This window comes from Tyto alba, unplaced genomic scaffold, assembly GCF_018691265.1.
Source record: "Tyto alba isolate M040663 unplaced genomic scaffold, T.alba_DEE_v4.0 Super-Scaffold_1000006, whole genome shotgun sequence".
NCBI lineage: Eukaryota > Metazoa > Chordata > Aves > Strigiformes > Tytonidae > Tyto > Tyto alba.
Genome location: NW_024881272.1, coordinates 10,718,913 through 10,746,417, shown reverse-complemented (window position 1 = coordinate 10,746,417; position 27,505 = coordinate 10,718,913). Strand labels below are relative to the sequence as shown.

The following is a 27,505-nucleotide window of genomic DNA, read 5'->3' as shown; positions in this document are numbered from 1 at the left end:
TTGCTTGAATATTTTTACCTGAAGGGAAGGAGCATGAAACCACTTCCACTTGTAAGCAAGGAAATCAAGATTAAAAAAAAAAAGAAATATTGGCTTGAGTTTGAAACAACTTTTTTCCACAGCTTTCTAAAAGCTACCCAGGCTGCTTCTTGCTTATCCTCTTCGTGGCTCAGACACAAACTAAAACCCACAGTGTTTTGTATTTATACATTGGCAGTAAAAACCAAAATCTGGGCATGCTTTATTGCTATCTCTGTCTCTCATATAGCTACTTGAAAGTTATGCTGAATATTAAGTATCATAATTTGGAAGCACAGAAGAAATAACATCTGTTGTAACCTGAAATACCAAAAGTAGGCCTTTTCATTCCATGCCAGTCAGCAAATAAGTAACATATGTGCAGAGTGTATTTCATATATGGCAGTGACATATTTGCAAAATATTAAAATTATAGTTTCATCCTTTGACCATTTGTATTCTTGACCACTAATCCAACTGCTTCCATTCGTTCTGATGCTAATTCGTAAGAAAATATAAGCAACTGACAACAAACAAAGCAAAATTCAGCAGTTATAGGGATAGTCCTTTGCTAACATACCTGAAAATCTTTAAAGTCTTTTAGAAGGAAACAGAGTTGCTATAAATTATACACTAAACTCTGATTTTATTGGCTTATGCCTCCAGTTAAATCCAGTACTGCAAATAATTCCATTTAAATACATTTCAGTGGTATCACACAGGATAAGGAAGTTAAAGACATGCATAAATGTTTCCACAACCAGGATCGTAGCATATGGATGCAAGGTGGAAGTAGAAAGAGGAGCTTAAATTAGTTTTTCTTATCAGGGTTCTGTTGCCCATTAGCATTATAGTGTGTTGCATGGGACGGTGGGAGGCTAGAAGCCTTACGGAATTCCTGCAGCACACACGAGTCAGGCTCAGTACACATAAATGTGAGTATTTTTCCTTTTCATCTAACAGCTCTGAAGCTGTCTGGGGCACATTTGCCCCAGTTGCTGGGGTAGAGATTTCATCCTTTTCTCCACCCAAGATTTCCAGGCCTACACCTTCCCCTCCCCAAAAGTAGTTTCGGGCTGCCGGAGGGTGGGCTGCGTACAGGAGGGAAGGTGCCACCTCTTGCATGGCGGACAGACGAGCCCCACAGGCTATGGCCCGGCCTGCGCCTGACTGACCCAGCACCATGCCAGGGAGAGTAGCACAAAGGGTGAGCAGAACCTCAAGGGCCAGGATCCTGTTTCAGCTTTTGTTTTCTAAACAGCTTTAAGGGGCATCCCTAACTCTGTGCTGGGAGGAAGGGTAGAAGAACCCCAGCTGCAAAATGGAGCCATGAGGGGACAACAAATTGACCAAATCATGAAGTATTCCTTTTCTTACCAAACTCCCACCTTGCCCAAGGGTCCACAGGTGGCTTGGGAATGGCACCGAGCCATGTGGCAGTCCTGCTAGAGGAAAGGCTGGAGGCAGGCTGAGGTACAGCACAGCCCAGGGTGGGAAGGGGACCTCAGGGCTGAGCTTAAATGGCACCCCGGGCTGTGGGCCTTGAAGGCCTAGTGGGGCTGGTCAGGGCCCCTTAGTGCCCTCAGCCCAGCAGGCCTGTTGGCTGGTGCCATGCAGGCCAAAGAACTAATAAAAGGAATAAAAATTGCTTGTAAGGTATGTTCAGCTCTAGGATTTATACCCAGTGAAGGATCTCATAAACAAATGCAGCTTGTGCTAATAAGGCTGCCTGTGCGATCCTGCACGGATTGGTTTTACACAGGCAAAAATGATACGGAGGAATCACAAATGTTCAAAGATACTGAAGAAAAAAAAAAAAAAAAAAAAAAAAGTAGTAAAAGAAACTGGGGATTCAGCTTGCTTGAAGTTAGAGGTTTTGGTAGTGAAATGTTGTTTAATTTAATGGCAAAATTCTTCAGAAGCTGAAGGGAGAGGCCTTTGGAAACTCGCTAGTGGAGAGTCTGCTTTCAAAAAATGGTTTTCCCTGTTTCTTTTCTATTCTAAACAAAAACAAATAAGCCAACCCCCCCCCCCCCCCCAACCCTCAGGACATTTTTAGAACTATTCTGAACTGAATCTGCGTTCTGTAAAATTGTTTTTTCGCTGATGTTATGCATTACTTCATTTTTCAGTTTTGCTAAAGATCAGAAAGTCTAATAGCCCATTACAAGACTATTATTCTGTTTCAGGCAGATCCAAATGAGGAAATCAAGGAAATTTAATTTAAAAGCTCCAGATTTCACCAGAATTCAACAGTTCATTCTGGAAATATCATTAATTTAGACAGTTTAAATATATTCAAGGATACAACCATATTTATGAGTTCTCCATTTCTAATCTGTTTCTGTCATAATACAGTGGGGCAAAAGGATCTCAGTCTGAATGTTATTTATAAAAGATCTGAGCAGTCCAAGTCATACAGTCTTCTAATGCTACTGTTTCAGTGGTAAATTGTGATTTGGAGAACTTCTCGATTTGGATCTGTCCACAACAACAACAGTGATTTAAAACTAGTGGTTTGAACCACTAATTACTATGTATTTAGTATCATGTTAGTGCTGTTACATGTTAAATAGCAGAAGAAATTAATTGACTCAGGACAGTTCTAATATTGCTGAATGTAGAAAGCACTCCTTGACAGATAAATTATTTTTAATAGTTTGTAATGATAAGAAGCAGCTCTAACTTCTTAATTTGCTCCAGCCAAAAGACATATCTGTTCAAGGGTTTGATTATTAAGAAAAACTTTGGTAAAATGAAGTAGGAAATTACTTCAGCTAATGTAGTTACAGCTTATCTATGTAACCTTGTATACAAGAAGCAAAGTGTCTTCAAATAATAAAGCAGAAAGAAAGCAGTAGCTTCCTTAAGACTGATATTTGGAGCCTCAGTGCAGCAGCATTTTATATCAAATGTGCTAGCAGGCACGTAAAAGGCACACAGTCCCATTCGTGTACTTTACAGTGTCCATTTAACTTTCTTTTCTGCAGCCCACTTTTTCTTATAAAGTCAAAGAAATACTCTGTTGGACAGCTGGAAAAAAAAAAAAAAAAAAAAAAAAAAAGAGGTATTGTCTAACACTTGTGGCTTCAACCCGAGCAGTAATTATGCAACTATCCTTGCAGATGAAAAATATTCACCTCTAAGCTGCCAAGTTGGTTACTTTCTAAACTTGTCTTACTGTCTATACTGACAGTACATGCATAGCTCCTTGTTGTGATGGGATATGTATTTGTTTGGTGAAGTTAATTATCCTCTATGATTTAAACAAAAATCATGAACCTGAATATCTTTATGTCTTAAGATACAATAGTAATCAGTTCTCTCAGCTTTCCTGATGTTGCATTTGATTTTACTGATTTTGGGATATTGGGCAACATTTTATTTTTTTGTTAGATAATTATTCCTGAAAATTTCTTGTTACAGCTTGTTCTCTATTGCATCTCTGTTGTGGGATCAAAATGCATGTGGCAACAGCAAGCTACTTGATCGTCTACTCTCAGGTAAGTGCAAATTGCTCAAGGAAAATGGTGAAATAAGGATTCACAGGATGATAAATGGAAAACTACCACATCTCTCTCCTACTGACTGATTATATTTGCAGCCTCATAACCATTCCTTAGCTTGTTCTTTCCCTTATTTTTTTGCTGTATGCAGCAGTCTCACAGATTCAAAACACTGTGCATCTGTTCAGACTCAGAAATTTCTACTGAAGTGTGTAACTGAAGTGCAAAAGAGAAGCATATCTAACCTTAATTTTCCAGCAGTAAAATAATTATTACAGTACTTTTATCCCCTTTTAGAGTCCAATTTGAAAAGCTGGCAAACTGGAAAATAACACTGATTTTGTCAAGCTAGATCAGACCTTCTGTCTAGCCCTCTGCTCCTAGTACCAGAAATTTCAAAGGATGATAGCTCACAATCCCATTTCCAAAAACAGAAGCACACTTGAGCCAGAAATGAGTGCAGCTAAAAAGCTATCATTTCTAATACTACTCATATTAGTTAAAATTAGAATTGAATGTTTGATATAATGTTATGATAAAATCAATTTGTAGAGGCGAATATTCTTACAGGAACATGGAAGCCATGAATTCAATGATTGTATTAGATTTGTTTTTCTAGATATTACAGGAAAATCTGGAAAAATAATCTGTACATTTAGATATTTCAAGCACTACATTTTTTTTTGTCCAAAGCTATGAAAAAAAAATACAAAAGTACAAATTCATAACATTAAAAACTACGCCCGAAAAAATGTTTTACTGTAGAGGAGTAGCAAACCAACAATTATGACAACTGCCTTTGCTGAAATGTATAAGCATGGAGAGTTGCTTCCTATAGGTTTGAATGACTTAAATAGATATGAAAGTACTGGTTATCTGAAGGCAAGACAAGGATTTGTGTATAGGTATGTGTCAAGGTGAGTCTGTGTCAAGTAAGAAGCACAGAAGAATTGTTCAACATTGCAGAATAACTGAATGAAGTCTCCAACACTATAGTAGCTTCTGGAAATTCCAGTAGTATAATTTGTGTCCTGCATTTGGGTGAAGCAGGAAGAAATATTTTGAAGTCAATTTAATGCATGTGCCAGGTGCTTGGATTAGCAGCTCTGAAGAATGAAGTCCAAAGCACAGAGCGGCATGGCTGTCCTATATATTCTGTCTCATTCTGAAGGTTATGCTTTCTTTAGAGACAAGAGAGTAATTCAGTCTCTGTGTTCATTCAACTCCTGGCTCAAAGCCCACAGAATCGGGGAGAGAATAGTCACCAATTTCAGTGGGCTGTGGTGTCAGCCTTCTGTCATTTGACATGGTCCTGCAAGCCATTTCTCTGGTGAGTAATTTTGAGTAGGATGTTCCAGGACCACACAATTTGACTTCTTTTTCAAGACTAGGAATGCAGAGAAATGCTGCATCTAGACGAGGATATGTATCCACTAGAAAGACCCGCAATACGTTTCTCACTTGCAACAATCCTGAAAACCTAAATTTCTCTTGCATTCTCTCAAATCTTGTCTGAAATTATTCCTTCCTTTCTTGCTTTCTCATAGAACGCTACACTTTCAACATCTTTACTCTCTTAATGCAGGAGACAGTTCTTTATCTTTCAAAAAATTTGGATTGGCTAATGTTACTAGTCAGCTCGATCAGAGCACTATGTGTCTTTAATATAATATAGCTCTTTGCTTCTCCAAACAAAGAATAGTGTTGTTAAGAAAAACTATAATCAGGCACGGAGAAATAAAATTGTCCTCGTTTTACTTTAATCAGTGATGATTTTGCCATTGACTTCAGTAGAGCTAGTATTATACCGGGAGTATTTCATTAATTCATTTTTCTAATCTAAATCAGGTGAAAAAAGCATCACGCTGACAATAATTTAGACTAGAAATATGTCTGTAAGTATTAAATCGGGGGAGAAGGAATCCAACTTATTAAAGAATGCAGTGATTTACAAAAGAATAATTATAGTTCATAAGTTTTTTTCTTGGCCTTAAACAGCACCAAGTTCTTTACTGATTTGAATAACTAATGTTTGTAATATTTTCCTATGGACAACAGGGGGAAACCACATTATGGCTGTGACACGAATAATTGCTTTCCTACATTTACTTACTGTCTGCAGTAATAAATACGCATAAGGCTCAGTTTAAGAATTTCACAATATACTTAAATTTCTGATCAAGCTGATTTGAATTAAGTCCACCATGCTAACCTTTTTCAATAGAACTTTACAACATACTATAAAACTGTTGTTTAAACAATGCTTCCCATAATTGCCACCAATAAATGATACCTTTTTATTGCCGTTAGAACACTCTTGGTTACCGGTTTCCAGAGATCGCTGCAGTAATCTGTACATAACTTTGTGTTATGTTGTTAATAATTGTATGGTTTTCTTTTTAGAATTCAGAAACTGGAAAAGTTTAAGAAAACATGCAAAATGCTGAGGATACACGTAAGTGAAATATTTAATGTCCATCATTCATAAAAGTTACATTGTTTACATAGGGTTCATTAGTATATAATAAAAATGTCATCTTAATGAAAGATTTTCTGGCAAGTCTTTTATATGTTAATTTGTTTAACATACGCTTTGGCTATACAGCTAAATAGGAATATATTTTAAAAAATCTTTCTGCAAATAGTTGCTTAACAGTTACAAAACCTCCTTACTAAGAATTGGTTATTGTTACACTGGCTTGTTGGCTTGTAAAAATCATCTGTGATTTGGACTGGGAATCTTAGGACCAGCTTTTTGTAACATACTTGCTCATTGCATAGTGACCATGTAAACAGCTCAGGGATCCACAAATTATATCCTTGTACTCTAAAAGTCATTGAGGATTTTACATACTGCACTGCTTATGTTTTCTTATATTGATGAAGAATTTGGGGATTGTTTTATTGTTGATGCTGATGGGAATTCTTTTTAAAACATGTTAGTTTTATACAAGAAGTTAAAAAATTAAGAAGTTAACACCAAAAGAAATAATTGTACACTGTGCAACAGTATTGCTACCTCATTCTTTTTGATTTTGGATATATATAACATATTGGAACTGCACTGTACTGCTTCTTTTCAAAAGAAAAGTTTAAATTAGTTGGAACAATTAGCTATGTGTTTACATAAAGTTAACTATGTTTGCATCAAATAAAATGTTTATTAATGAAAGCTATTATACAAGAAACATCAAAGAGAAATTCATCATACAGAAATGTACACTATATGTGACAGATGGAAAAGTGCATGCAGATTTGTCTCATTTAAAAAAAAAAAAAAAAGAATTCAGAAACAAGAGTACTAAAGTTACTGGGTTTTGATTCCTATGATCTTGAATGAGTGAAAAGTTCTCTTTGAATTTACAAAAATCCATTTAACAGATATGACTAGTACACATTAGCAAGCAAGTGGAATGAATGCACTCAGATTTTATTTTACAAGTACTTGTGCTTGACAAATGTGATTTTTTTTAAAGAAAAGTTTTCTTCAAATATGGGCTGGGTAGATTGCTGCCAGGTTGCTCTGGTTTTATACATAGTTTCTCTAAATTTGTTTTTAATACCACACAATTTGTTGAAGCCTTCAGTTCTGTTAATTAGACACCATAAAATAACATATGTTTTGTTAACATTCAGGAAATGACATCAAGTCTTTTATTTTTATTTTTTGGCTCAATAGATTTTTAAATGTATGATTATCATAACCTAATATTGTCTTTGTCTTCACTGCAGTGGATTTCCGATCAAACTTTTCCCCTTCTTTTAATACTTTAGGGAATTTTCAAACGTCGGGATGTTTGGCTGTAATGCCCCATGATTTGTTCTCCCTGAAAGAAATCATAGTGACAATTTATTAAACTACAGAGCAACCTGGCTTTTCGGGGTCTGCAATTCTATTTTGTGTTCAATATACCTAGCATTAAATCTGGATTCATTTCATCATATTATTTAGGTTATATTTGTCATGCAATTACTTTAGCTGCTAGTTTTCTGGCTTTTTTAGAAGTCTAAGACAGGGTTTCAATATCAAATCAGTGGGGCATTACTTTGCATGTTCAAAAAAGGAGGTTAAAAGGCTAAAATCTAAATTGCACCAGCAGTAGCATATACATTGAATATGAAGAAATTGAAAACCTAAGAAGGAACCATATTTTTAAATATTTTAAAGGCTGTGTTTCCATGTTTAATACCAATTGTTCACAGGTACCGTAAAAGCAAAGAGACGCACTGGTACATGTAGACTTTAAATTAAAAAACAAAACAAAAGAAAACAAACAAACAAAAAAAAAAAACTGATGGGAAATAAAACTCCTTAGATTCAAAATGGTTTATTCACACAAATTTAATAGGATATATCACAATTGTTTGGTCCATAAATATTTAGGGGAAATAGTTTCTATACAATGCATTTATCAATAAACAAAGAAACATGGACAATTTTGCTAGACCACTTACTGTACTATAAACACGAAGCTCAATATATAAGATTATTGGATTTATCAACTATATCTGAAAGAGTGCACAACTGCTTTCTATGACATGTTTGTCCCCTCTAACAGGATACACCATAAAAAGAGTTTCAGAAATAAGAGGTAAAACAGTACAAAACTAGTGAGGTGTCAAAAGGGCTTAAAACAGTTAATTTAACAAACAACACATATATCCTGATTTTTCACAAACTTACTCCCAAGGTATATCATAAGGCACATAGTAGAACTGAGTTTTAATTAGTCTACTTAATAAAGTAGATCTCTAGTACCATATATTGTTCTGTCAAAGAACAAAATTTATAAGTATCAATATTTTTACCTGTAAAAGTGTATTAATAAAGATCTCAGCCTTACCAAGGTCGTTTGGTCTGGTTAGTGGTAAATGCCCATAAGGTAATAGAAATAGGAAAAGTCAAGATTTAATATCCGTAGAAGATGATAACCATACTTGCTAAATATATAATGGCAAACACACCTTTCTTCTATTACAGTGTTAACATCTCTTCCATCATCTTTTTTTAAAAATAAGCTACTTTTCTGTGCTAATTTTCTAAAAACCCTGAGCAAAAATTACAATAATGCACTTTAATGTGGGCAGTGAACTGTCAATATGTAACCACACATTTATACAGCCAAAAAGGACACCTTTAAAATATATTAAATAGCCACTTTGACCACCAAAAAAGAGATTTGATGGTGTCTAAAAAGTGGGGTATATGTGCAAAGTTATTCTTAACAATCCACTAAAAGCAAGACATAGATCTTGACTGGTTTTTGTTCGTTTTTGTTTCTGAGACTCTCCACAATCTAATTGGTGTTCAACTACAATAAAAGGATACAAATGAACATTCACCACTGCCCAGACCATTCAGACTTTTAGCTTAAATAAAATTAAAAAAAGAAAGATCACTATTGTAAACTAAGAAATGTATTCAGATCAGCATCCACAAGGCTTCTGAGTTTATCTGTTTTAAAATTATTCATTGCCAATTCCCATTTTTGTAAGAATTTTTGCTAAATTTTTTTCTTTTATACAAAGTTCACAAATTTAAAATATATGTTAAAGATATTAATGAACTAAGGATTTTAAGTTCATGTGTTAATCAAAATGTCTGATACAATCTCAGGAAACATCTAAAGTAAATTCAAAATAGTGATGAAGAAATTGTGCTGAAATCATTTACTTTAAACTTCTTAATAAATTATATTTTGCTTATTTCCATTTTCCCTGAAAAAAAAAAAAAAGGTTGATTTATCAAAAACTGATCTTAACAGTACACATGCATATGTCTTCTTGGAAATTATTTTTGTGCTCACTAAAGTAGCTGGGCAACCTTCTGTTTGCTTTGACAGTATGGCATCAAAGCCATGTAGCAAACTGAATTTATTTTTTTTTTAATTCCAAATCAGAGCTGCTTGACAGACAAAAATTAAAAACCCTCCCTATGCAATATTTCAGATCAGTAGGACTCCTCACTTGAGTTGTTATTCTGCTGTTATTACTTCAATAATATCCTTATAGGATTGAGCTCATTCTGGAGGGTGTTTTCCTCCAGATCTTGCCTCCTTAACGTACAGGACACAAATTTGGAGACCAACAGCCTGATCCTGCCATCCTCACCCACATGCACCCTCATCACTGGGTCTCTCTCTCCAAGCCCTCCATCCAGGCACGGCTTTCGGTGGTGGCCAAGGACGTCCCAGCTGGGTGAAGAACTGGCAGAGGAGCATTTAGCTATCCCAGTGAGACTCCCCAGTGCTCAGGGAGGATCAGGCTCGAGACTAATGCATTACAAAAAAGCACTGGCACTTCCAGTCTGACTATTTCAATGTGTAGTTTAATTAATTTTGTATTTATTTTTCGACATTTAAAATATAAATCATACAAAACTCTTAGATGCATTATAAAAATAAAATTAAATTTGAGGTTCTTAAATGCTCTAAGTGAACGTACAATCCTGAAGCAGCATTCTTTTGGCTGTAATTAAACTGATTTTTGTCTGGTTATCAAGGCAGGAAAAGAATCTTTTTTCTTTTTTGTGGCAGTAATAATTTTTTTCAAGGTTCTGGAAATAAGTAACATACAATTTTAAGAGGCACTTATTAGAATGATTCATAACCTTCTTTTCAGTTATTTGATGAATTTTAAAAACTTGTGCACAATTTAACAACAATAAATGTTCATTTATTGTAGCAACATATTACTTCAAACTCATTTGCCAAGTGGCTGCAGATGCTACACATCAAGCTGTTTATTTTCCCAAATATTTTGTGGGTTTGTTATTTAAAAAAAAAAAAAAAAAAAAAAAAAGGCTTGAAAATAATAAAAATAATAATTATAATAATAATAATAAAGAAGAAGAGTAAGAATTAAAAAAAAAAAAAATGAAATGTTAGAAAAGGTTCGTTAAGGTAGTTTGTGAGGGGCTCCCGGATTCGTGGCTGTCCAAGTTAGAGGTCACTGATGTCACTACAGTGATAGTGGGATTGGTCAGGTCTGTTAAAGTGGTCGCAGTGCCGGGTGGAGTGAGTGCGCCGCTGTCTGCTGAGGGCGGTGCCGGAAGTGAGGTGCCATCAGCTTTATCGACACCCCCATTCTCCTGCCGCAAAAGGTTCCTTCTGAATTTGGCTCTTGCGTTTTGAAACCAAACCTGCAAACCAATCCCAATTGATTTCTTTACCGATGCTTGCTTTGTTTTGCTTATTTTTGTCTTTGTTCTTGCTTTTCAGTCATTTTTTGATGTTTGTTTTTGTGTGGCAAATCGCCTGAGTCACTCTATAACTTCACTTGCTGCTGGTGGTACTGACTCTTTCCCAGGCGGGACCCTGCATACAAGGCCCAACGCTACAGGTGCTCACTGGAACGTTGCGGCCCAGTGTGCACACAGAGCAGCCTTAAGAAACATCTGCTCACTCACTCACACAAGGAAAGCAACTTTCTTGGTGGCCATGTAGCATATTCTTGGGTTGGGTAGGTTTGGGGTCAAGACACATGATGAAGATTGAGCCAAAGAGTGAATGAGCAGATTTTTGCTAAGGCTGAAAGTTTGCCATAATCATTTTAAAAGACTGAAGAGAAAGCAAGGGTAACTACACCATCCCTATCATACAGACTGTTGGTATGGGTCACCTCGTCTTTCTGTTCTGTCAGGTTCACTGAAAATGTTTTAGGTGACATGTAACATGGTCAAGGAATTGCTGCTAATAGATTCTCCTTCTACCTCAGATGCTGCCCTTCTTTGGCACTTTGCATATAATACACACCTCATTTTAACTCACTGAGCTAGTGCACACCATATTGGGATTCTTTTTAATGTAATTTGCTGGGCTGTCCTTCCCAGGGAAATTACTTTTTACTATGTAAGCCCTTAATGATAACAGTTGTCTAACAGGCACTGAGAGTGGGAGCCGGCTGGTCCTGAAGGATCATATTGATCAAAGCTTGCTTCCTACACATTGGGGGATCTGCTTGCTGAGGGGCCACATTAACTACTTCAGGGGAGCCCAAAGGCTTCACCCATTGTGTACAAAACCAGTAGATTTTCTACCTCTACCCTTAGCAGAGGTAGAGGTCTACCCTCTACCTCACCACAGAGAGACTACAAATCCCAGCATATCTACTGGGTTGGTAGACTCTGGAGACAGTTTCCTCATGTTGAGGATGCAACTAATTACAAATCACATTTTAGTGTTTGGCTGCCTTGGGGTGGTAGGACATAAATTCATCACTCCTGCCATATAATGACATACCTCTCTGCACACCCACTAGGGACACACCTAGCAAAAGTATTTCTACATGTATTGCTGTCGGTACACATAAGGGAAATGCTATTGACTGGTAGGGGTAGGGCAAAATTCTATCAAGCCTGTGATGTGGCTTCTTACCTGAAGAACTCTCTTGGTCAGGCCTGTTTTCTGGGCAAGCTGCTTGAGGTCCTTGGCATCTGGGTTGTGGTTGATAGCAAAGTAGGACTTCATGGTACGAAGCTGGTGGTGTTTGAAGGAGGTACGCATGCGCTTTGTCTTCTGGGATGGGGGATAAGGCTGCTGGTCTCTGTCCAGGTGATCTGCCTCATTCTCATTACAACCTGTTCAATAAGCAAAATGAAACAGGGAATTAGTGGCCATGCTTCACGTAGAATAAATGAATCGAGGCAAAAATCCTGAGTCACATGCTGTTTGGAAGGAAACAAGCAGGCAAGCAAGCAAGCAAGGAAGGAAGGAAGAAGGAAGGAGGGAAGGGCTAGATGGTGCAAGGATAAGTACAGATGTGGTAATTGAATGAGGCAAAAAAGATCCAAAAGCTGACCTTTTCCTATTCTTAAAACATGCTATGTCCCCTGGGCCTGTACCTACTAAGGGCAGACTTAGAAAGTTCTCTCTCTTTTGGCATTTATTTTCAAACAAGTATTTTGCCTGTGGTGATGGTTTTGCTTTGGGCATTCAAAGAGTCATTTGAAATCTCATTCAGATTTTGAAATTTCAGTCATAGAAACACTCTTAGCTTGAGAGAAGAAAAAAGGTCAAACCAGCATTTTGAATGCTCCTGAGTTTATCCCCCAAATCACAAGGACCTATAAAAAGAGATGTACAGCAGGACATTTTGTTATGACAGTTCATCAAGAAAGAATAAAATCTGGAGATTTTTGCTGAAATGCTTTTGGACTCTGCCTGGATGTTTATATGAACTGCTCAAAGACCTTTGTCTGTAAAACATGTCTAGAAAGTGGTTGCATCAAGACTTGATTCAGTCCCTCACTCTCTATCCCAGTCAGCAGTAGCTGTTAGTTGGAACTGATTTAGGATGTTTCTATAAGCCACCAACTAGTGGCTCAAAACTTTAAAAGAGTTTCCCTGCTTTCCCTGATTCAGGATTTTCAAAGTGTCTGTGAAAGATTAATTTGTTTCAGATTACACTTCTATGGGTGTGAATTGTACACAGGAATTGCAGCTGTTTGGGACCATGGCATCGCTACTTCATATTGGGGAAAGGAATAATAGTATTTGGGGAAAAAAAAAAAAAAGTCATACTTTTTTCTTTTCATCTTAAAAAAAAAAAAAAAAAAAAAAAGGGTTACCAATTTATGGGATCTCATTTTTTAAAGATAGCTCAGTCACACGGGAAAAAATGGTGTCATCATAGCAGGGTTTATTAATTAAAGAACAGCTAATTAAAAATGTTTCAGAATTCTGTAAACTAAACTGAGTTTCATTAGTTGCCCATTTGAATTTTTGAACTGCTTTCCAATAGTTACTGGATTATTTACCAGGCCTAGTTGATCCCTATTTCTCACACACACACACAAAAAAAAAAAAAAAAAAAAAAGAGAGAGAGAAGGAGAAAGAGGGAAAGCACACAATACAGAGAGACTGATGTTGACAGGGATAAAAACAGAGGCAAAGCAACTTGAAAACAGGAGAAAATAGAAAGCTTCTTGAAGGTGTTTTCTCTTGAATTATAAGACAAGTCAACATGAACAGATGCTAGTAAGATAACACTTTGACAGAAAATCAGGTGAATATTTAATTATAGCTAGATTTGCTTCTAGTGTTGGTAAGAAGTATATCTGCACTTTCAAACAAAGTAAGCTGACACTTCTGAAAATAGCAGGAGTTGAAAGTTGCCTTAAAAACAATTTCAGACCGGATTTTGATTGTATTTACTACTTGTTTTCACAAGTAATCTCACTGCCTTCAGTCAAACTACTTGGGCTGTAACTTACGAGCTGACATAAATCAGAGTACCAGAATTCAGTCCTCAGGTTTTACTTCAGAGAGTTGCAAGCTGGTTTTTTGTGGTTTTTTCCTTGGGTCACTCAAGTTTACAGCAGCAACATGAACTTCCTCAGGCTCCTCTGTCCTGCTTGCTGCCTTTGTTTCTTCATTCTACTTTTTTGTCTGTGATCTACTTTATTTTGGCTTTTATTTTCAAGAGAAAATGAAGAGAGAGCTCCAAGCATCCTCAGACAATCCTAGTTTATACAATGATTAGCTCACACTCTATTTTATGTGGGTGAAACAGCATTATGTGGTTTGGCCACATCATAGAGCAGAGTTTTACACTATCGCCTGGAGAAGTAAAAGGAAGCAAAAAATCAGGCAAGACGTTATTGCTCATTTCTTTGCAGCAGGATTGGGGGGTTGTTTAATTTTGCTTTGGAAAGAGCTAGAACAGTTTGCTTTTTACTGCCAAGAATTCTTCAAGTGAACTCTTCATAGTTTTTCACACACACACACACACACACACACACACATATATAATGAAATAAAGTAAACAGCTCTTTAAGCAACAGCTGTGTAAAATATTTTCCTAGGGAAATCTTCTTCACCATCTCATTTCTATATCCTGTGGGCTGTAAGTCAACACGGTTTCTCTCAAAATACATATTAATTCTATGATATAAGAGGTAATATAGAGAAAGCCTTGAATGTTTTAAGTACTTTTGAATAGTTTCTTCCATTTTTCACATTAATTCCAGACAGCTCGCAAGTATGAATGGCTTTTACCTCATAACATTTTGAGTTATTTATTGTTGTGTTTCCACTTTACAACCGAGGAGTTGAGAAACAGAAATTAAACTACCAAACAAAATACAGAATAGAAAACCTTGTTGTCGATCCGGCAGCAGAATCTGATTTTCCAGTCTGGCCCTGCGCTCAGCTCCCCCGAAACAAAACGTGCACACAGATTTGAGCCAGGTACTGCCGGGTCGCTTGTGAATACGCATAGTTTTCTGCTCAGCTGGTGAAGTTTTTAGCCGAATGAGAGCTAGTGCTCTGTTTCGGCTTTGGCTCCGATTCGTTTTCCATACCGGTGCCGACACCCGAGGGCACGGCCGTTTCGCTGGGGTAGCGGTTTGGTGCACCGCGGAACTCAAATTCCCGGTTCCCACCGAGGGCTGAGCGGCAGGAGGCAACTTTGGCTATGACTTCGCAGCTGTGCGCTCGGAGGCGGAGCGCCGGCTCCGGGCCCGGGGCTGCTCGGCGGCGGGCAGGCGATGGGCGCCCCCCCCCCCCCCCCGCCGAGCGCAGCGGCGCGGAGCGGAGCCGAGAGCCGCGCCGGCTCCGCGCAGGCCGGGCTGCCGCTGGCCGCCCTGCCCGGCAGAAAGGGCCCGCGGGGGGGGTCGTGCTCCACACCCCGCCCGTGTCCCGCCTCTCCCGCGGAAGGAGGCACTCCGGTGTCCACCATTTCATTTTCCGTAGGCTGGTTGCCCTTTGTAAATGAATACGTGCAAGAGCGCTTACTGAATCTCAGGGCAGGGAACGAAACACAATGCGTGGAGGAAAGTGGCTGCCAATTATATAGAGATTTTTTTTTTCTTTCTTTCTTTCGAGAAGCGGTTTCATCTACTGCAGCTCGTTTCGTAACTGTTAGAGATTCGTTTTCCTCTCCCTGGATCTGGAGCGCAGTGGGTCAATGGGCTGGAGTCGTTTGTACCGGATGCACACTTTGGCTGCAAACCGTATTTTCTCGAGCCCATGTGTCAACCCTGGACATCGCTAGATAATACTCAAAAAAAAAAAAAAATCACGGCGCTAACAGATCAAGTTTCTCAGCCATCTAGCCTGAGTCCAAAGCATCAGATTCAAGCGTTTGTTGGGTGGGGTTTTTTCTCGCTCCGGTGTCCGGAGGATTCTGTGAGATCTCAAGGCAGTGAGCTGTATTTTCCTAACAGGTAGGGCTTTTAAATCTTAGAGTCAATGGTACCTCTTCTATGCCCTGATGTTGTCAAGAAGGAGAGTTTTAAGACTAGCACCCGGAAACTATGACGGCGCTCGCAAATAATGCCTGTCTCGAGTCCTGACCTGAAGCCTAAAGGGTCTTTTATCATACCCACAAATTCTCATCTCTCCCTAATTTCTAGTGCTAATTCTAATGACAAACTCTGCCTCGCAGCATCTCCCCGCAGGGCCGGCGGCGCCGGGGAGCGCAGCCGGGCCAGCGGGTCCCCGCGGAGGCCGGGCCCGACCGCGTCCCGGCCGCGGAGCCTTTCAGCACTGATTGCAAACCGCTCCGGAGCCAGGGATTCCAATGTCATCTTCAATTATCAAGGAACAATTAGCGCAGTGATTACCCTGGCTCCGAGGTCTACGCATCAGAGGAGATGAAACAGCCTTGCACAGCTAACCAGTTCCCAGCTAAAGCCCAGTTTCACAAGCAGCCCCAGAGGAGGTGCTGGGGAGGGGTGCGGGGGGGGATTGCTTCGGAATCTCAATGGCGGCGGGCGGGACTCGGGTGGAGGGGAGAGAGCTCCGGGCCGAAAGCGGTGCACTTTTATCGCCCCGCGGTTGTGGAAGGGGCGGCCCAGAGCCTCTCCCAGCTCCCTGCCCCGCCCGGCCGGCTCCCCACTTCGCGGGGAAGCACCTTGCAGCACTCCTGCTTCCCACACCTTTCCTTCCTCGTTATCGTCCCGGGGAAGCTTCAATTTCGCTAAAATAACTTTTGGAGTCAGTGCCTTGTCAATTCGAAATTACCCTTTTTGCTTTCGTCTTCCAGCTAATGAAACGCCGCTTAGACTGCTTGTTCATACCTGAAAGTCTTTTACCTCTGGCCCCTAACACTGTGTGTTTAGACACGATTTGGGTACTTAAGTGACTGCAGCTAGGGAAGATATTTAACACAGGGCAACACTTGTTCCCTTCGTACCGTTGAGAGAGCAGAAACACTTTCCCTTAATTAATTTGTGAGGGCTTTGTTACAGGGAACAACATTTATTCGTTGGCCTCTTGTACAGTTTGATCGTTTATATGCCCATAAAACAGAAGTATTTAGCCTGAAGAATTAATTACTCTGAATTGAATGCCTATATCGAGTTTTGTGCAAACTGCATTGGCACCGAGAGCCATATACTATAACTTTTATCCTTTCTTTTTTTTTTTTTTTTTTTAATCCTGATCTGTTTGGTTATTTCTAATCTGAGGTCTAACTGATGAAGTGCTTTTTGCTAATAAAATACAAAAAATGATGACAGTATTTTTGAGGTTGCTATACAGAAAGAACTCTGGGTGTAGGGTTGGGATTTTTTTTTTTCCTTTTCCTTTTTTTTTGTCTTTACCCTGGGAAGTGTCTAAGTTTGGGTGTTTGACATTAATAGGCAAAGACAGCCTTTTCGAAGGACTGTTGTTAGCTTTCCTGCAAACGCTCCAACCCTCAGAGGGCTGTTTGTTTGATTTTCCAATGGTTAAGCAAGCTTTGGCCTGCCTGGGTTACCCGCGCACTGCCTAGCTGAGGGGAAGCCCGAGAACGCACTGTTCGGAGGAGCGGCGGGAGGGTCGGCGTGTGTTTCCCACCTGAGTTGTAGTTGACGATGTCCACTCCCAAGGCAGGGCTCTTTCGTTTCCTGGGCCTCCCCTTCTGGACTGTGCCCGTGCCGTTGAAGTAAGGCAGGGCCAGCCCTCCGCTCTTAGCAGCCAGCTCGGTGTAGCTCAGCTGAGGGGGATATTCTCCTTGCAAAAGGGACTCGAAGTGGGCCCTGCAGTAAACCAGGTTGTCCTTCATGCCAAAGTGATCGCCTGTGGTCAGAGTCTTGTTGCAGGTGGTGCAGGTGAAGCAGCTCAGGTGATAAACCGACTCCCTGGCTCTCATGACCATTTCAGAGGCTGAGATCCCAAGGTGGCAGCGGGCACATCTCTGCACGGAGAACCTTCTGAAGGAAACAGAGAAGTGGGCATCAACTAGCAAGGTAGAGGCAGACCTTGCCCCGGAGCCGCCCACCTTCCCCCCGGCCGCGGGAGGCCGGCGGGCAGCCTGTCCCCGCGGGGGTCGCGCCCTCCCCGGCCCCGGGACAGCCCTTGTCGCCCGCTGCGACCCCTGGCCCGCCTCCTGCGGGAGCTCCGGCTGGTCGGGAACACTGCTGGGGTCCCAGGGTACACGCCTTGCACTTTCTGTCACAAGCTGACCTGCTCGCTTAGGACTTTTGCAGAAGCCCCCCCCCCCTCGCCCCCCCCAGCTACCCGGGCGCACGAAGAAAGGCGGAGCGGGAGAGAAATCGGTCCCCGCTGCCCTGGCATTCGTGTAAAGACAAGAAGGGCCGCGGGGAGCTGAACCCCGGGAAAGCTGAGACCCGGGGATAAACGGTGCCGGCTCCTGGGGTCCGGCCGCCCGGCCCCCTCGGCAGGGCTGGGCAGGGGGCGGCGGGCTCCGCCGCTGCTCGCCGCCCCTCCCGGGTGAAAAGCGGGCAAGCTACGGGCAGAGGGAAACTTTTGTTGGATCTTACACTGGTATTTACGGAGGGGAAACCGCAGAGCAGCGGGAGACACGAGGTCGGCTCTCTCTCCTTCGCCTGTTTGAGTACCGCCACACATGCTCAGTCGGCGTGTCCCCTGTCGAGCCGTTCAGTTATTAAAAGTGCGAGACTTTTCGGGGGGGGACACACGTTTACAGGATTAAGGAATCGCTGACTGCGAAAAGCTACCTTTGAAAGCCCTTGTGGAGAAAAGAGCGTTTCGGCTCATAATGCCTTGTGAGGGGATGTGCTTTTGATTGCTGTACCTGTAGTAATCCTCCTTGCAGTAAATACTGCCGTCCTTGGCAAAGCAGGTGAGTTCTGACTCCAAAGCCAGTTTACATTCACAGCATTTAAGACACCTGAGGTGCCATTGTTTGTCAACAGCCAGCAGGTAATATCTGTCTGAGATCTTCCCTCCACAACCAGCACACAAAGCAGGCTTCTCGGGGCTCATGGGGGGCATGTTCTGCAAAACAACCACATCACAAGGGGATGAGAGAAGGAGAGACAGACAGGCAGGCAGGCCGGGTAGGAACGGGGTCCTGCCCAGGGCCCGGGGCTTGTACAAAGACACTTCTCTCTGGGACCGAGCTCCCGGAGGGAAGGTCGAGGGGGAGCCGGACCGTCCCCCTAGGAAAGTATTTACCGCGCCTCAGCTTTTGTGTTTATCCCATTAAACCTCTCCTAACGATCTAATGTCATTTCAATATGTGAAGGCAACTGATTAGGCCTCAGTAAGAAAAGCAGAGCCCGTTCTTTTCCGAGGTGCCGAAGTTGAACTCTGTAGCTTCCCCGCTACTTTGGCGTTTTCACTTTGGAGTGCTCCACAAGAACGGCATTTTAAAGTAGGGCAATACCGTTTTGCTGCACCGCAAGTTTATGGCAGAGGTTGCAGGCTTGACCCGCTTTTCCGGTAAATTTTCATCTGTGTATAGACCAGCTAAAACCCCATCTTTAAATAAAACCATGCCATTTGAAACAGAAGTGAGAGAAAGGAGACAGGTGAACGATGTAAAGAGCAGTGAGCACTAACACACACCACCCCGGCCAGGGACATGGGCAGAAAGATGGCACAGGCTAGTTTCAGCTAAAACTAGCATCTTTTCATCAGAAAACTTCTGCAAATTCCCATTAATCTGCTCCCCACGAGGAGGGTCGCTCGGGACAAAGGGAGACGGAGGGACGGCGGAGACAAAAGCTCAGCCGTGAAACTTGGGGCAGCGTTTGCTGATAAACTAACGGGGGAAAAAAAATCCCGAACATCTTGTTCTAAAGTCGCAACTGTTTTAAAGCGGCAACTCCGCATTCACTTTCCAATCTGAAGTTGTGTTCCTCGCCCCCTTTTTTTGCAGCATTTGAAAAGGCGAGTTGAATTTACATTGCAAATCCTCATATAACAAAGCGGGAGTTTATTTAAGAGAAGGGGGGAAGGACCCTATGGCTCAAAGCAGTTTTCCAGGCCGTTACTTTGTGTGCAGAGCCTTGAGGGCGATCGGCGGAAGCCCTACAAGTTGGAGAAAGGGAGATCTCGCATTGCACGAAACACAGCGTGACACTCGGTTTCTCTGCCATCCGTTAGTACATTTATGAAGACTTTGGTCCTTTGACTAAGAAAAGAGGAGATGTTACTGCTAAGCAAAGAGGTCGGCGGGCATAACATTCAGAGAGCGGTGCCTCTTTGTATCAATCCCCCACTTCAGACCAAAAATGGTTACGAAAAGTAAGCGGTCGCGGTTTGCGGTTTAATTTAAGAGGTGCCAGGAATGAAAAAAAAAAAAAAAAAAAGTACACCTCAGAAACTCCAGCTGCAGCCCTGCTCGGACGGGGCAGAGCGGCCGCAGCGAGTCGAGCAGGGGCACACGGGTGCTTGGCTGTAAAGACTGAAACCGCGTCCCTGATACGATTTAAACTATTTTCCCCCGTTACTCCAGGGAGCACACGCAACGACATCGATTAGACAGATGTGTAAGTGCGCCTGGCCAGCACAGCACCCAGAATTACGGGTGGGTGTAGAGGAAGCCTCGGGAGGGTTTCTACAAGCAAGGGGTGGCAGGGAAGAGGCAGGGGCGAGCAGCCTCTTTCTCTTCCCCGGAGCCAGTCTGTCCCAGTGCGGGTCCATGCTTGCAGGGATTCCCTTTCAAAAAGTGCCAGCTCCTTTCTTACCGTTTCTCGGCCGTTCATCTGTCCCCCTTTGGCCAGGCGGGACTCGGTCTTGGATCGCCTCTCCATCTCCTCCATGATTCCTTGGATATGGCCTCCGGAGATCCCGTGGAAAAGCATGGCTGGGGGACGGAAAGGACAAGTATTTTCTTCTGCTCTGCACCCCACTATTTCCATATACAGACCCCAGAGTCTTTAGATCATCCAAAATGTTTACACCGAGGCGCACAGCGCAGGGAGGGAGGTTGCAATAGGAGCTTCTCTTTGCACAAGCACCGAGGGCTTCCTGAAGATGTGCAGAAAACAAACAAGGGGGAGAAAATGTAATAATAATTAATTTTAAAAATAAAATAATAAAAGCGAACTAAAGGATCTGTTACTGTTCTGGAGAGCTGGGGCTCCTGACTGGAGAGACTTGGACCTGGGGCAGTAGAATCGGTCGGGAAAGGATATAGTTTTGAATGCAAAGAAAGCAAAAAGAAGTGCTATTTTCAGCAGTCCCTGGTTGCTTTAAAGTTCCCAGTGCCTGTAGGTTGGATTTGGGACTGCTGCTTTCCGGAGCTCTGTCCAATTTGTTAAGAGACTAAAGCCAGCCCATTTTTGATAATTTAGTAGGAGGAGTTCTCTCCCTTGAGCTGCCACTGATTTTTATTCAGACAACAAAGACCTGTCATACTCCTCTCAACCCCTAGTGATGGGCAAGCAGTGACAAACAGTACAGTCGGGGCTGTGGGTGGGGTGGGGTTTATTACCTCCCCCCAAACACGGAGTCCCGGGAGTCGGCGGCGGCGGCGCCTGGCGAGGGGCAGGGTGGCCCGGGGGCCCCGCTCCCCCCGGGGCCGCTCCGCACTGCTCCGCGCCGGGGGAGGCTCCGTTCCGCGGCCCCTCGGGCTGGCCCCGCCGCTCGCGGGGAGGGGAGAGGAGGGGGAGGAGAAGCGCCGGCCGTTGTGGGGCAGCCGAGGCGGGACGGAGGGGGCAGATCGATCCCGGCCGGCCGGGCGCGGAGGGGGTGGTCAGGCGGGCGGGGGCTCCAGGGGCAGGAGCGCGTCCCGGCTGGATCGAGCGCTTGCCGCGGCTCCCCCCGCCCAGCCGCCGCCGGGGAGCAGCCGCCCCGCGGGACCCCCGCCCGCAGCCGCGGTGGGACCGCCGGCACTCTCCGCGGGCAGCCTGCGGGGCCAGCCCCGGCCGCCGGCGGGGCGGGGGGGGGCGCGGAGCGGCCCGGGGACGCCGTCGCGGGGCTCTCCGCTCCCCGGCCGCGGGGGATCATTGTGTGCAGGGGACTGGGCGATGCATTCCTTCCCGGCTAATCTCTCTCTCTGCTCCCACTCCCCTCCTTCTCCCTTTTTTTCTACTTACTTTTCACACCGCTCTTCCTCGCCTTTCCCTGGAACAGCTGCCGGCTGTTTCCTGACACCTCGATCCCTACTGAAGGATCTTCCTGGCGGCAGTTCTGCACTCCCTGCTCCCTGGGGGACGCTCCACACCAAACCCGAGCGCCACTAGTGAAAGAAGTACCCCAGCCTCCACTTCCTTTCCAAAGCATCCCAGAGACATCCTCAGGGGCTCCTCGAGTCACCTCTTCCATGTAACCCAAGATTCAGCAGCCAGTTTCCTCCCTTCTCTTTCCCCCTAAGTAGCTAAAATTAATGTTATTTGCAGATTGAATGTTGCTACATTCCTCTGAGTGCCAGAATACAGCTCATAAAACAAAATTTCACACAAAGATGAAGTCAATCAAGTGAAATAAGCTGGGATTTTTTTTCACTGTTGGCACACTAGACCCTGGACAGCAGGGCTGCTATTTACTGTAAGTAATGTAATTAGCCCTTTTGGATGGAAATCAATGTGTTGTATGTGTGTGTGTGTTTTAATAAGAGAGTAATAGCTATAAAACCGACGAGACTCAAAGGGGTGAGGGAATCTCCCTTAAAACGGGTAGATCCCTCCACAACCCATAGTCTCCTGCAGAGCATTCCCGGCCTGGGGAAAAAAAAAAAAAAAAAAAAAAAAAAAAAAAAAGAGAGAGAAAAAAAAATCTGTGTGTGAGGAAGGAGGAGGGAGAGATAGGCTTTCCTTGGAGAAAACAAGTCAATTAGCACAACAAGCCATCAGGAAAAAAAATAAACAAGGTGATTCAATCCGGGATACCCGAGTTGTTTGCTCGGGATCCCCCTCCTCCCCGTCGTCCCTCCGCCGTGCCCCGGCTGCGCCGGGATGGGCGAGGTTGTTTCCTTCTCACCCCGAATCTCGCCGGCGGAGCGGGAGCGCAGGCGGCAGCCCACGCGGGGCTGCGTGGCCCGGGCGAGCCCCGTGACGGAGCCGCCTGAGGGGGGAGGCGGGGGGATGCGTGTGTACCTCTCGCAGGAGGGTTTGCTCCACGCACACCCCACACCCGCGGGACGCCACTGGCGTGCGACTACCTGGCGTGGGTGATTGCAGTGGTCGCTGGTGACAGAGGTGAAAAAACCTCACCTGAAGACGTGTTTCTTTCTAATAGTTGCAATGTACTCTTTCCACTCTTCTGGCACGTTCAGGGGTTGGTGGCTTTATTTTCCTTTGAACGCAATGTTCCTTTATTCCCGTCCGGGTGTTTTGGCAGGGGTAACTCACCCTGCCTCAGTTTCGTGTTGCGCCTGCTCTCTTGGAAGTGGTTCGCAACTCCCACGGAGCCCGCATTGCCACAGACACGCCGCGTGTGGCAGGCAGAGCCACCCATCCGCTCCGCGCCGACCCGCGGGCCGCTCGGAAGCGCCGCCGCCACCGCGGCCCTGCCGGGCTGAGCACGGCCAAACTCATCACACCCTCTGGGAGCGGGGAGAGGAGGAGGGCTTTGGGGGGACCCCCCGGCGAGGGGGGGCTGGACCCAGCTCCCTCCGGGCGGCCAGGATGGGGGTGCTGCGCCCCCCCGAGCGGGCTGTGCCCCTGCCTCGGGGGCTCCGGGTGCGGGCAGCGTTCCCCTCTCCTCCCGCTTCTCTGACATTTGCTGGCGTGGGTTCACCGAAATATTGTCTGCAGGTGCAGTGGCGAAGCATCGGTCCACGCCAGAGACACCCAAAATATTGTTTGTTAAATTCCCATTTCTACCTTAGCTCGACGGCGCCGTTAGGAATAATTGGGCAGACTCATAACAAAACTCAGAAATGACTGAACCTCCCCCGGTTGGGCACACTTAATTAATTAGAGGGCCCTTTCTTTCTGCTCCATCAGGTAAGATTAAGGATACGCTGCTAGCTACTGCTGCTCCAGTAAAGGAGGCCAGGGGTTTCCAAGTCGTTTTCTGATTAACATCCTAATGTTGATAGACTACTTCTTACCTAAAGGGACACTAAAAGTTTGTTGCTAGCATCAAACGTGACTTCTCTGTTTCCGAAAGGCCTGTAGGAGATCAAGGTAAATCTATTTCAATGCTCCTGCGATCTCACTCCCCGCTGCAAATTGAAACTCCGCTGCTCTAAGGCAGGCTGGTAGCGAGAGGTTGCCGTTATAGTGCGAGGGTCTCTATATAGTTTTGCTGGTTTGCTTGGGGAGGGGAGAGAAAAGCTCACAAAGAGCACGACAGGGAATCTAAACCCCGAATCTACCAGTTTATCCCTCATGAATCCATCTGCATTAGCACTTCGCCTCTGAACGCAGTTTCCCATCCCAGGGTGCTTTTATCTCCTTTCGCCGCAGCATTTTGGGAAGGCTATCTATGTGCACTAGTCAGAATATTTCAGTAACATGGCAGGCGCTCGGAGGTTTTTTCTCTCTGTAAGGCTGCACCCAGGCTCGCCCCGCTGACGAGGACGAGGGGCACACCTCGCTATGGGGATTCCCACAGGTGAAACCTTTGCCCGCGCCTCGGCTGCGGCCCCTGCCCGCAGCCATTTCCACCTTCGTAATTAGCATTTGCCCTGCAGATTTCAGCGTGCGGCCACTGGGATCCGCTTGGCTACTGAGCCCTCATTCTGCCTGGCCACGGGCTACAGTCTAAAGCCTGTTACAGCGTGAACGGTCTTGTGCTTAGTTCTGAGGATTTAGGACAAGCTCTACATGCAAATTAATAATTGACCGACAGTAATTAGAAGAAAGGGGAGGGTGTTCAGGCGGGGGGGTGGGGAAGAGGGGGAGCGATTGGAGCAGGACTGGTTTGGATTTGGTCTGTCCTAAGCGAGGCCACAGCCTGTCCGGGCTGCAGGCGCCGGGGCAGCCGCCGCACAAGGGCACCAAAACTTCACACCATCTCCGCCAGGTACCTGAACTTTTCAAGACATTTCCAGTTTAATCATTTCCAGAAATTTAAAGCGCGTAGTAATAGCAGCAACAGGATTACGATCCTGTTGCCTGCGAGTCGTGTGGTTAAAGCCAGGTCTATTTTTAAATCCTAACGCTATTTTCTGCTCTACGAGCTTGTGGTGGAGTACAGTGCTATTAATGATCAACCTCATCTCTTTGTGAAGTCGGCGGCTTGCACAAGCAATATAGACACAAAGAAGGAAAATCTGAATAGAGTTACATCTCTCGGCGGTGGCATCAAATGTAGCTAATGTCGTTTACAGCGTTTACATGGGTTACGTTTTTTTTAACAAGCCCGACATTGTTTAAAATTCCACTTCGGTGTCAGAAGCGACGTATTTTACCGCCACCATCTTTCGCCTGCCTCGAGTCGTCTCGAGTGCACCGTAGCCCCGCGTTCGGGTCACGGCGGTGCCCGGCAGCGCGGCCTCGGAGCCCAGCCCCGCTCCTCCCGCGCCGGGCGGGGCGCGGAACATCTCTAACCGCAACCACCACCGGAGCAAAACCCCCAAACCTCCGACGCGCCTGTACCTCCCGGTAAGCCGAAAACATGCAAATTAAGCCACGTATTCATTTGTTTAAGGAGATGATATTTAAATAACAAGCAATTAGGTGCTTTGCATAGTAATCCCAGACACACATCTCCATAGCCAAGCGCTGTGACTGACCACAAACAAGTGATCACACAGCCAGAAGAAAGCAGGAGAGGCGGATTATTGTCTAAAACGGAACTGTTCACCGCCAAAGACCTCAGCATTGTTAGCTTCTTACTTGTCTGATATTAACCGTAATTGTATTGGCACTCCAGTTGTAATTAAGCCATTGGAAATGATCATATTTTGTTGCTTTTCAAAAGGACTGCCTTACAAGCTAGATTCACAGACAGGTGAAAGAATCCATTTCATTAAAAAAAAAAAATTAAAAAAAAAAAAAAGAAAAAACCCCACGGACCGCCTTTTTTTTTTTTTTTTTTTTTTAATTGAGCTGAATGGCTCAGTCTTCCCAGGCTGCTATTTTTCTAGATTAAAACACAGATGCACCAAATGTTGTCTACGAATACACCTGGGGAAACGACCATTCTGTGTTGTTTAAAAAAAGAAACACCCCGCATATGACATCCGTGAGGTCTAAATAGCTGCATTGCTAGCAAAGACTCATGCAGGAGCTTACCTTGAGACCTTAGAAGCTTCTTCCAAAATTGTACCCTCCTTAATGAATGATGAGGTTTGGATGGAGAAAAGACGCAATGATCTAGCCAGTAGATGGAGGTTGTTCCTTGTTCCTAGCAGAGGATCCCTATGTTAATTAAAATAAACAAGCTGCTTGGTGGAAAGACTTCCCCCCCCTTCCCCTCTCTCTCTACATAGCCTCTAATATAGAATTGACGTGAATTTCTAACCTCTGACCTCTCACCAACGTACAGTTATACCTGCCTTTTATTTTCTGTTTGTTTCGAAATATTTTCCAAAACTAACTAACTAAATAAATAAGAATGAATTAAAGCAAAAATAAATCCCACCTCTCAATTTTGGCTGGTTTGCTGGATTTTCTTGATTAGCTGTCTCAGCTCCTCAGTAATCAGGTGAGGTGTTAATGGGGAGCTGGTTGTAAATAAAACTAATAAAGCAAAGAACATATTAGGAAATTAAAAAAAGGCGAGGACTGAGAGGCTGCTAAAAATATTGTAGCGAGCTGAGCGTTTCCCCATCATGTCGTTTTTTTCGTTCTGTGCTTATTCACAGCTGAGCAGCAAACCCCGTGTTGTTGCCATCTCTCCACATTTTTTTTTTTTTTCAAATCGCACTGAACCAGCCATGGACTGCATCAACCCTTCCCACTTTCATAAAAAGCCTCTCAAATGGAGTCGCTAAACAGCAAACTTCAGCCTGATCTGATGTGATATGATATACGGATTCATGGAGCAACCTCGCTTTGCCAAACCCGATGAAACTGTGAGTTGTCATGCAATACTACGCAGTCAAACCTGGGATAATTGTAAAAGTGAACCCAATTTAACCCATTAGAATAAAATCAGATGCCAAGATGAATCGGAATCATTGCTTCTTAGGTGACAGTACCGATGACAATTGATCCACCGGCTCAAAACAATAGAAAAATAGAGGCTGGGGAGTAATATCTCGTACTCGGAGTTTCCCTGCCGGGGGGTGCCCGGAGCCAGCTCCGGGGGGGCTGCGGCTGCGGGGCACGAAGGGGCTCGCCGCAAGGGCCCTGGGGCCGGGGAGCTGCTTCTGGAGCAGGAATACGAGATGACTTCTCGCTTTGGCTTTGTTTGCCTGTTTCTCTTAACTCCTGTGACAGTTTCAGTTCTTCTCCCCTGAGCCGCGTGACCCTTAGGTCTACGTGCCCAGCTTGGTAATCTATTTCAAAAAAAAAAAAAAAAAACAAAAACAAAAACAGGGGCAAACAAGGGATGCAAATGGTCTTCCTTGGAGTTCGTGAGGGAGCGGGGACCCGGCGGCGTGTGGTGGAGGAGGCAGGGCTCCGCTCCGCGCTGCGCCCCGGGGCAGGGCGGCCGCGTCCCGCTCCGCCTCGGCGCGGCCAGCCCGCGGGTGCCGGCGGGGCGGGAGCGGGGCGGCAGCCGGGGAACTGCACGGTGGCACTTGGCGGCCGCTCTGCCCGGCCTGGGCAGCGGGGGCGAGGCCCCCGCGGCAGCACCGCGCCCGCCCTCCCGCGGGCAGGGCGTGGGGAGCCCAGGGGTCCGCGGTCGACGTGAACGGGGAGGAAGGGGGGGGCGTGCAGCCGGGAGCACGTCCCACCTAACAGCAGCTCACCTGGAGAAACCATCCAGGGAGGTGTCGGAGCGAGG

The 27,505-nt window shown here is 44.4% G+C and overlaps 1 protein-coding gene across 10 annotated transcripts; it reads right to left on the bottom strand.

The window, feature by feature from the left end:
• Positions 1 to 5,974: 5,974 nt before the first annotated feature.
• On the bottom strand, positions 5,975 to 27,116 carry LHX9 (LIM homeobox 9). Of its 10 annotated transcripts, none has more exons than XM_033000665.2 (7): positions 26,198 to 27,116; positions 25,849 to 25,974; positions 20,407 to 20,525; positions 18,507 to 18,709; positions 17,306 to 17,661; positions 11,900 to 12,102; positions 5,975 to 10,665 (listed from the first exon to the last, which is right to left on the bottom strand). In XM_033000665.2, the coding sequence occupies exons 3-7, from the start codon at positions 20,521 to 20,523 to the stop codon at positions 10,408 to 10,410; spliced, it is 1,137 nt and encodes a 378-aa protein (XP_032856556.1). In that variant the 5' UTR covers positions 20,524 to 20,525; positions 25,849 to 25,974; positions 26,198 to 27,116; the 3' UTR covers positions 5,975 to 10,407. The 10 variants fall into 10 exon arrangements, with proteins under 10 accessions (XP_032856556.1, XP_032856553.1, XP_032856554.1 ...); XM_033000662.2 differs by having other exon boundaries at positions 20,407 to 20,689; positions 26,198 to 27,115; XM_033000663.2 differs by having other exon boundaries at positions 20,407 to 20,689; positions 25,849 to 25,960; positions 26,198 to 27,115.
• Between the last annotated feature and the right edge of the window lie 389 nt (positions 27,117 to 27,505).

What these genes read in the sequence shown, in the direction of transcription:
- LHX9 (XM_033000657.2), bottom strand. Translation starts at nt 21,988, where the DNA reads ATGGAAGAGGTGACTCGAGGAGCCCCTGAGGATGTCTCTGGGATGCTT. An exon ending in TGCAAGGAGGATTACTACAG is followed by an intron (nt 17,662 to 18,506) that starts GTACAGCAATCA and finishes TGTTTCCTTCAG; the next exon opens with AAGGTTCTCCGTGCAGAGAT. An exon ending in CATCGTCAACTACAACTCAG is followed by an intron (nt 12,103 to 17,305) that starts GTGGGAAACACA and finishes CTTATTGAACAG; the next exon opens with GTTGTAATGAGAATGAGGCA.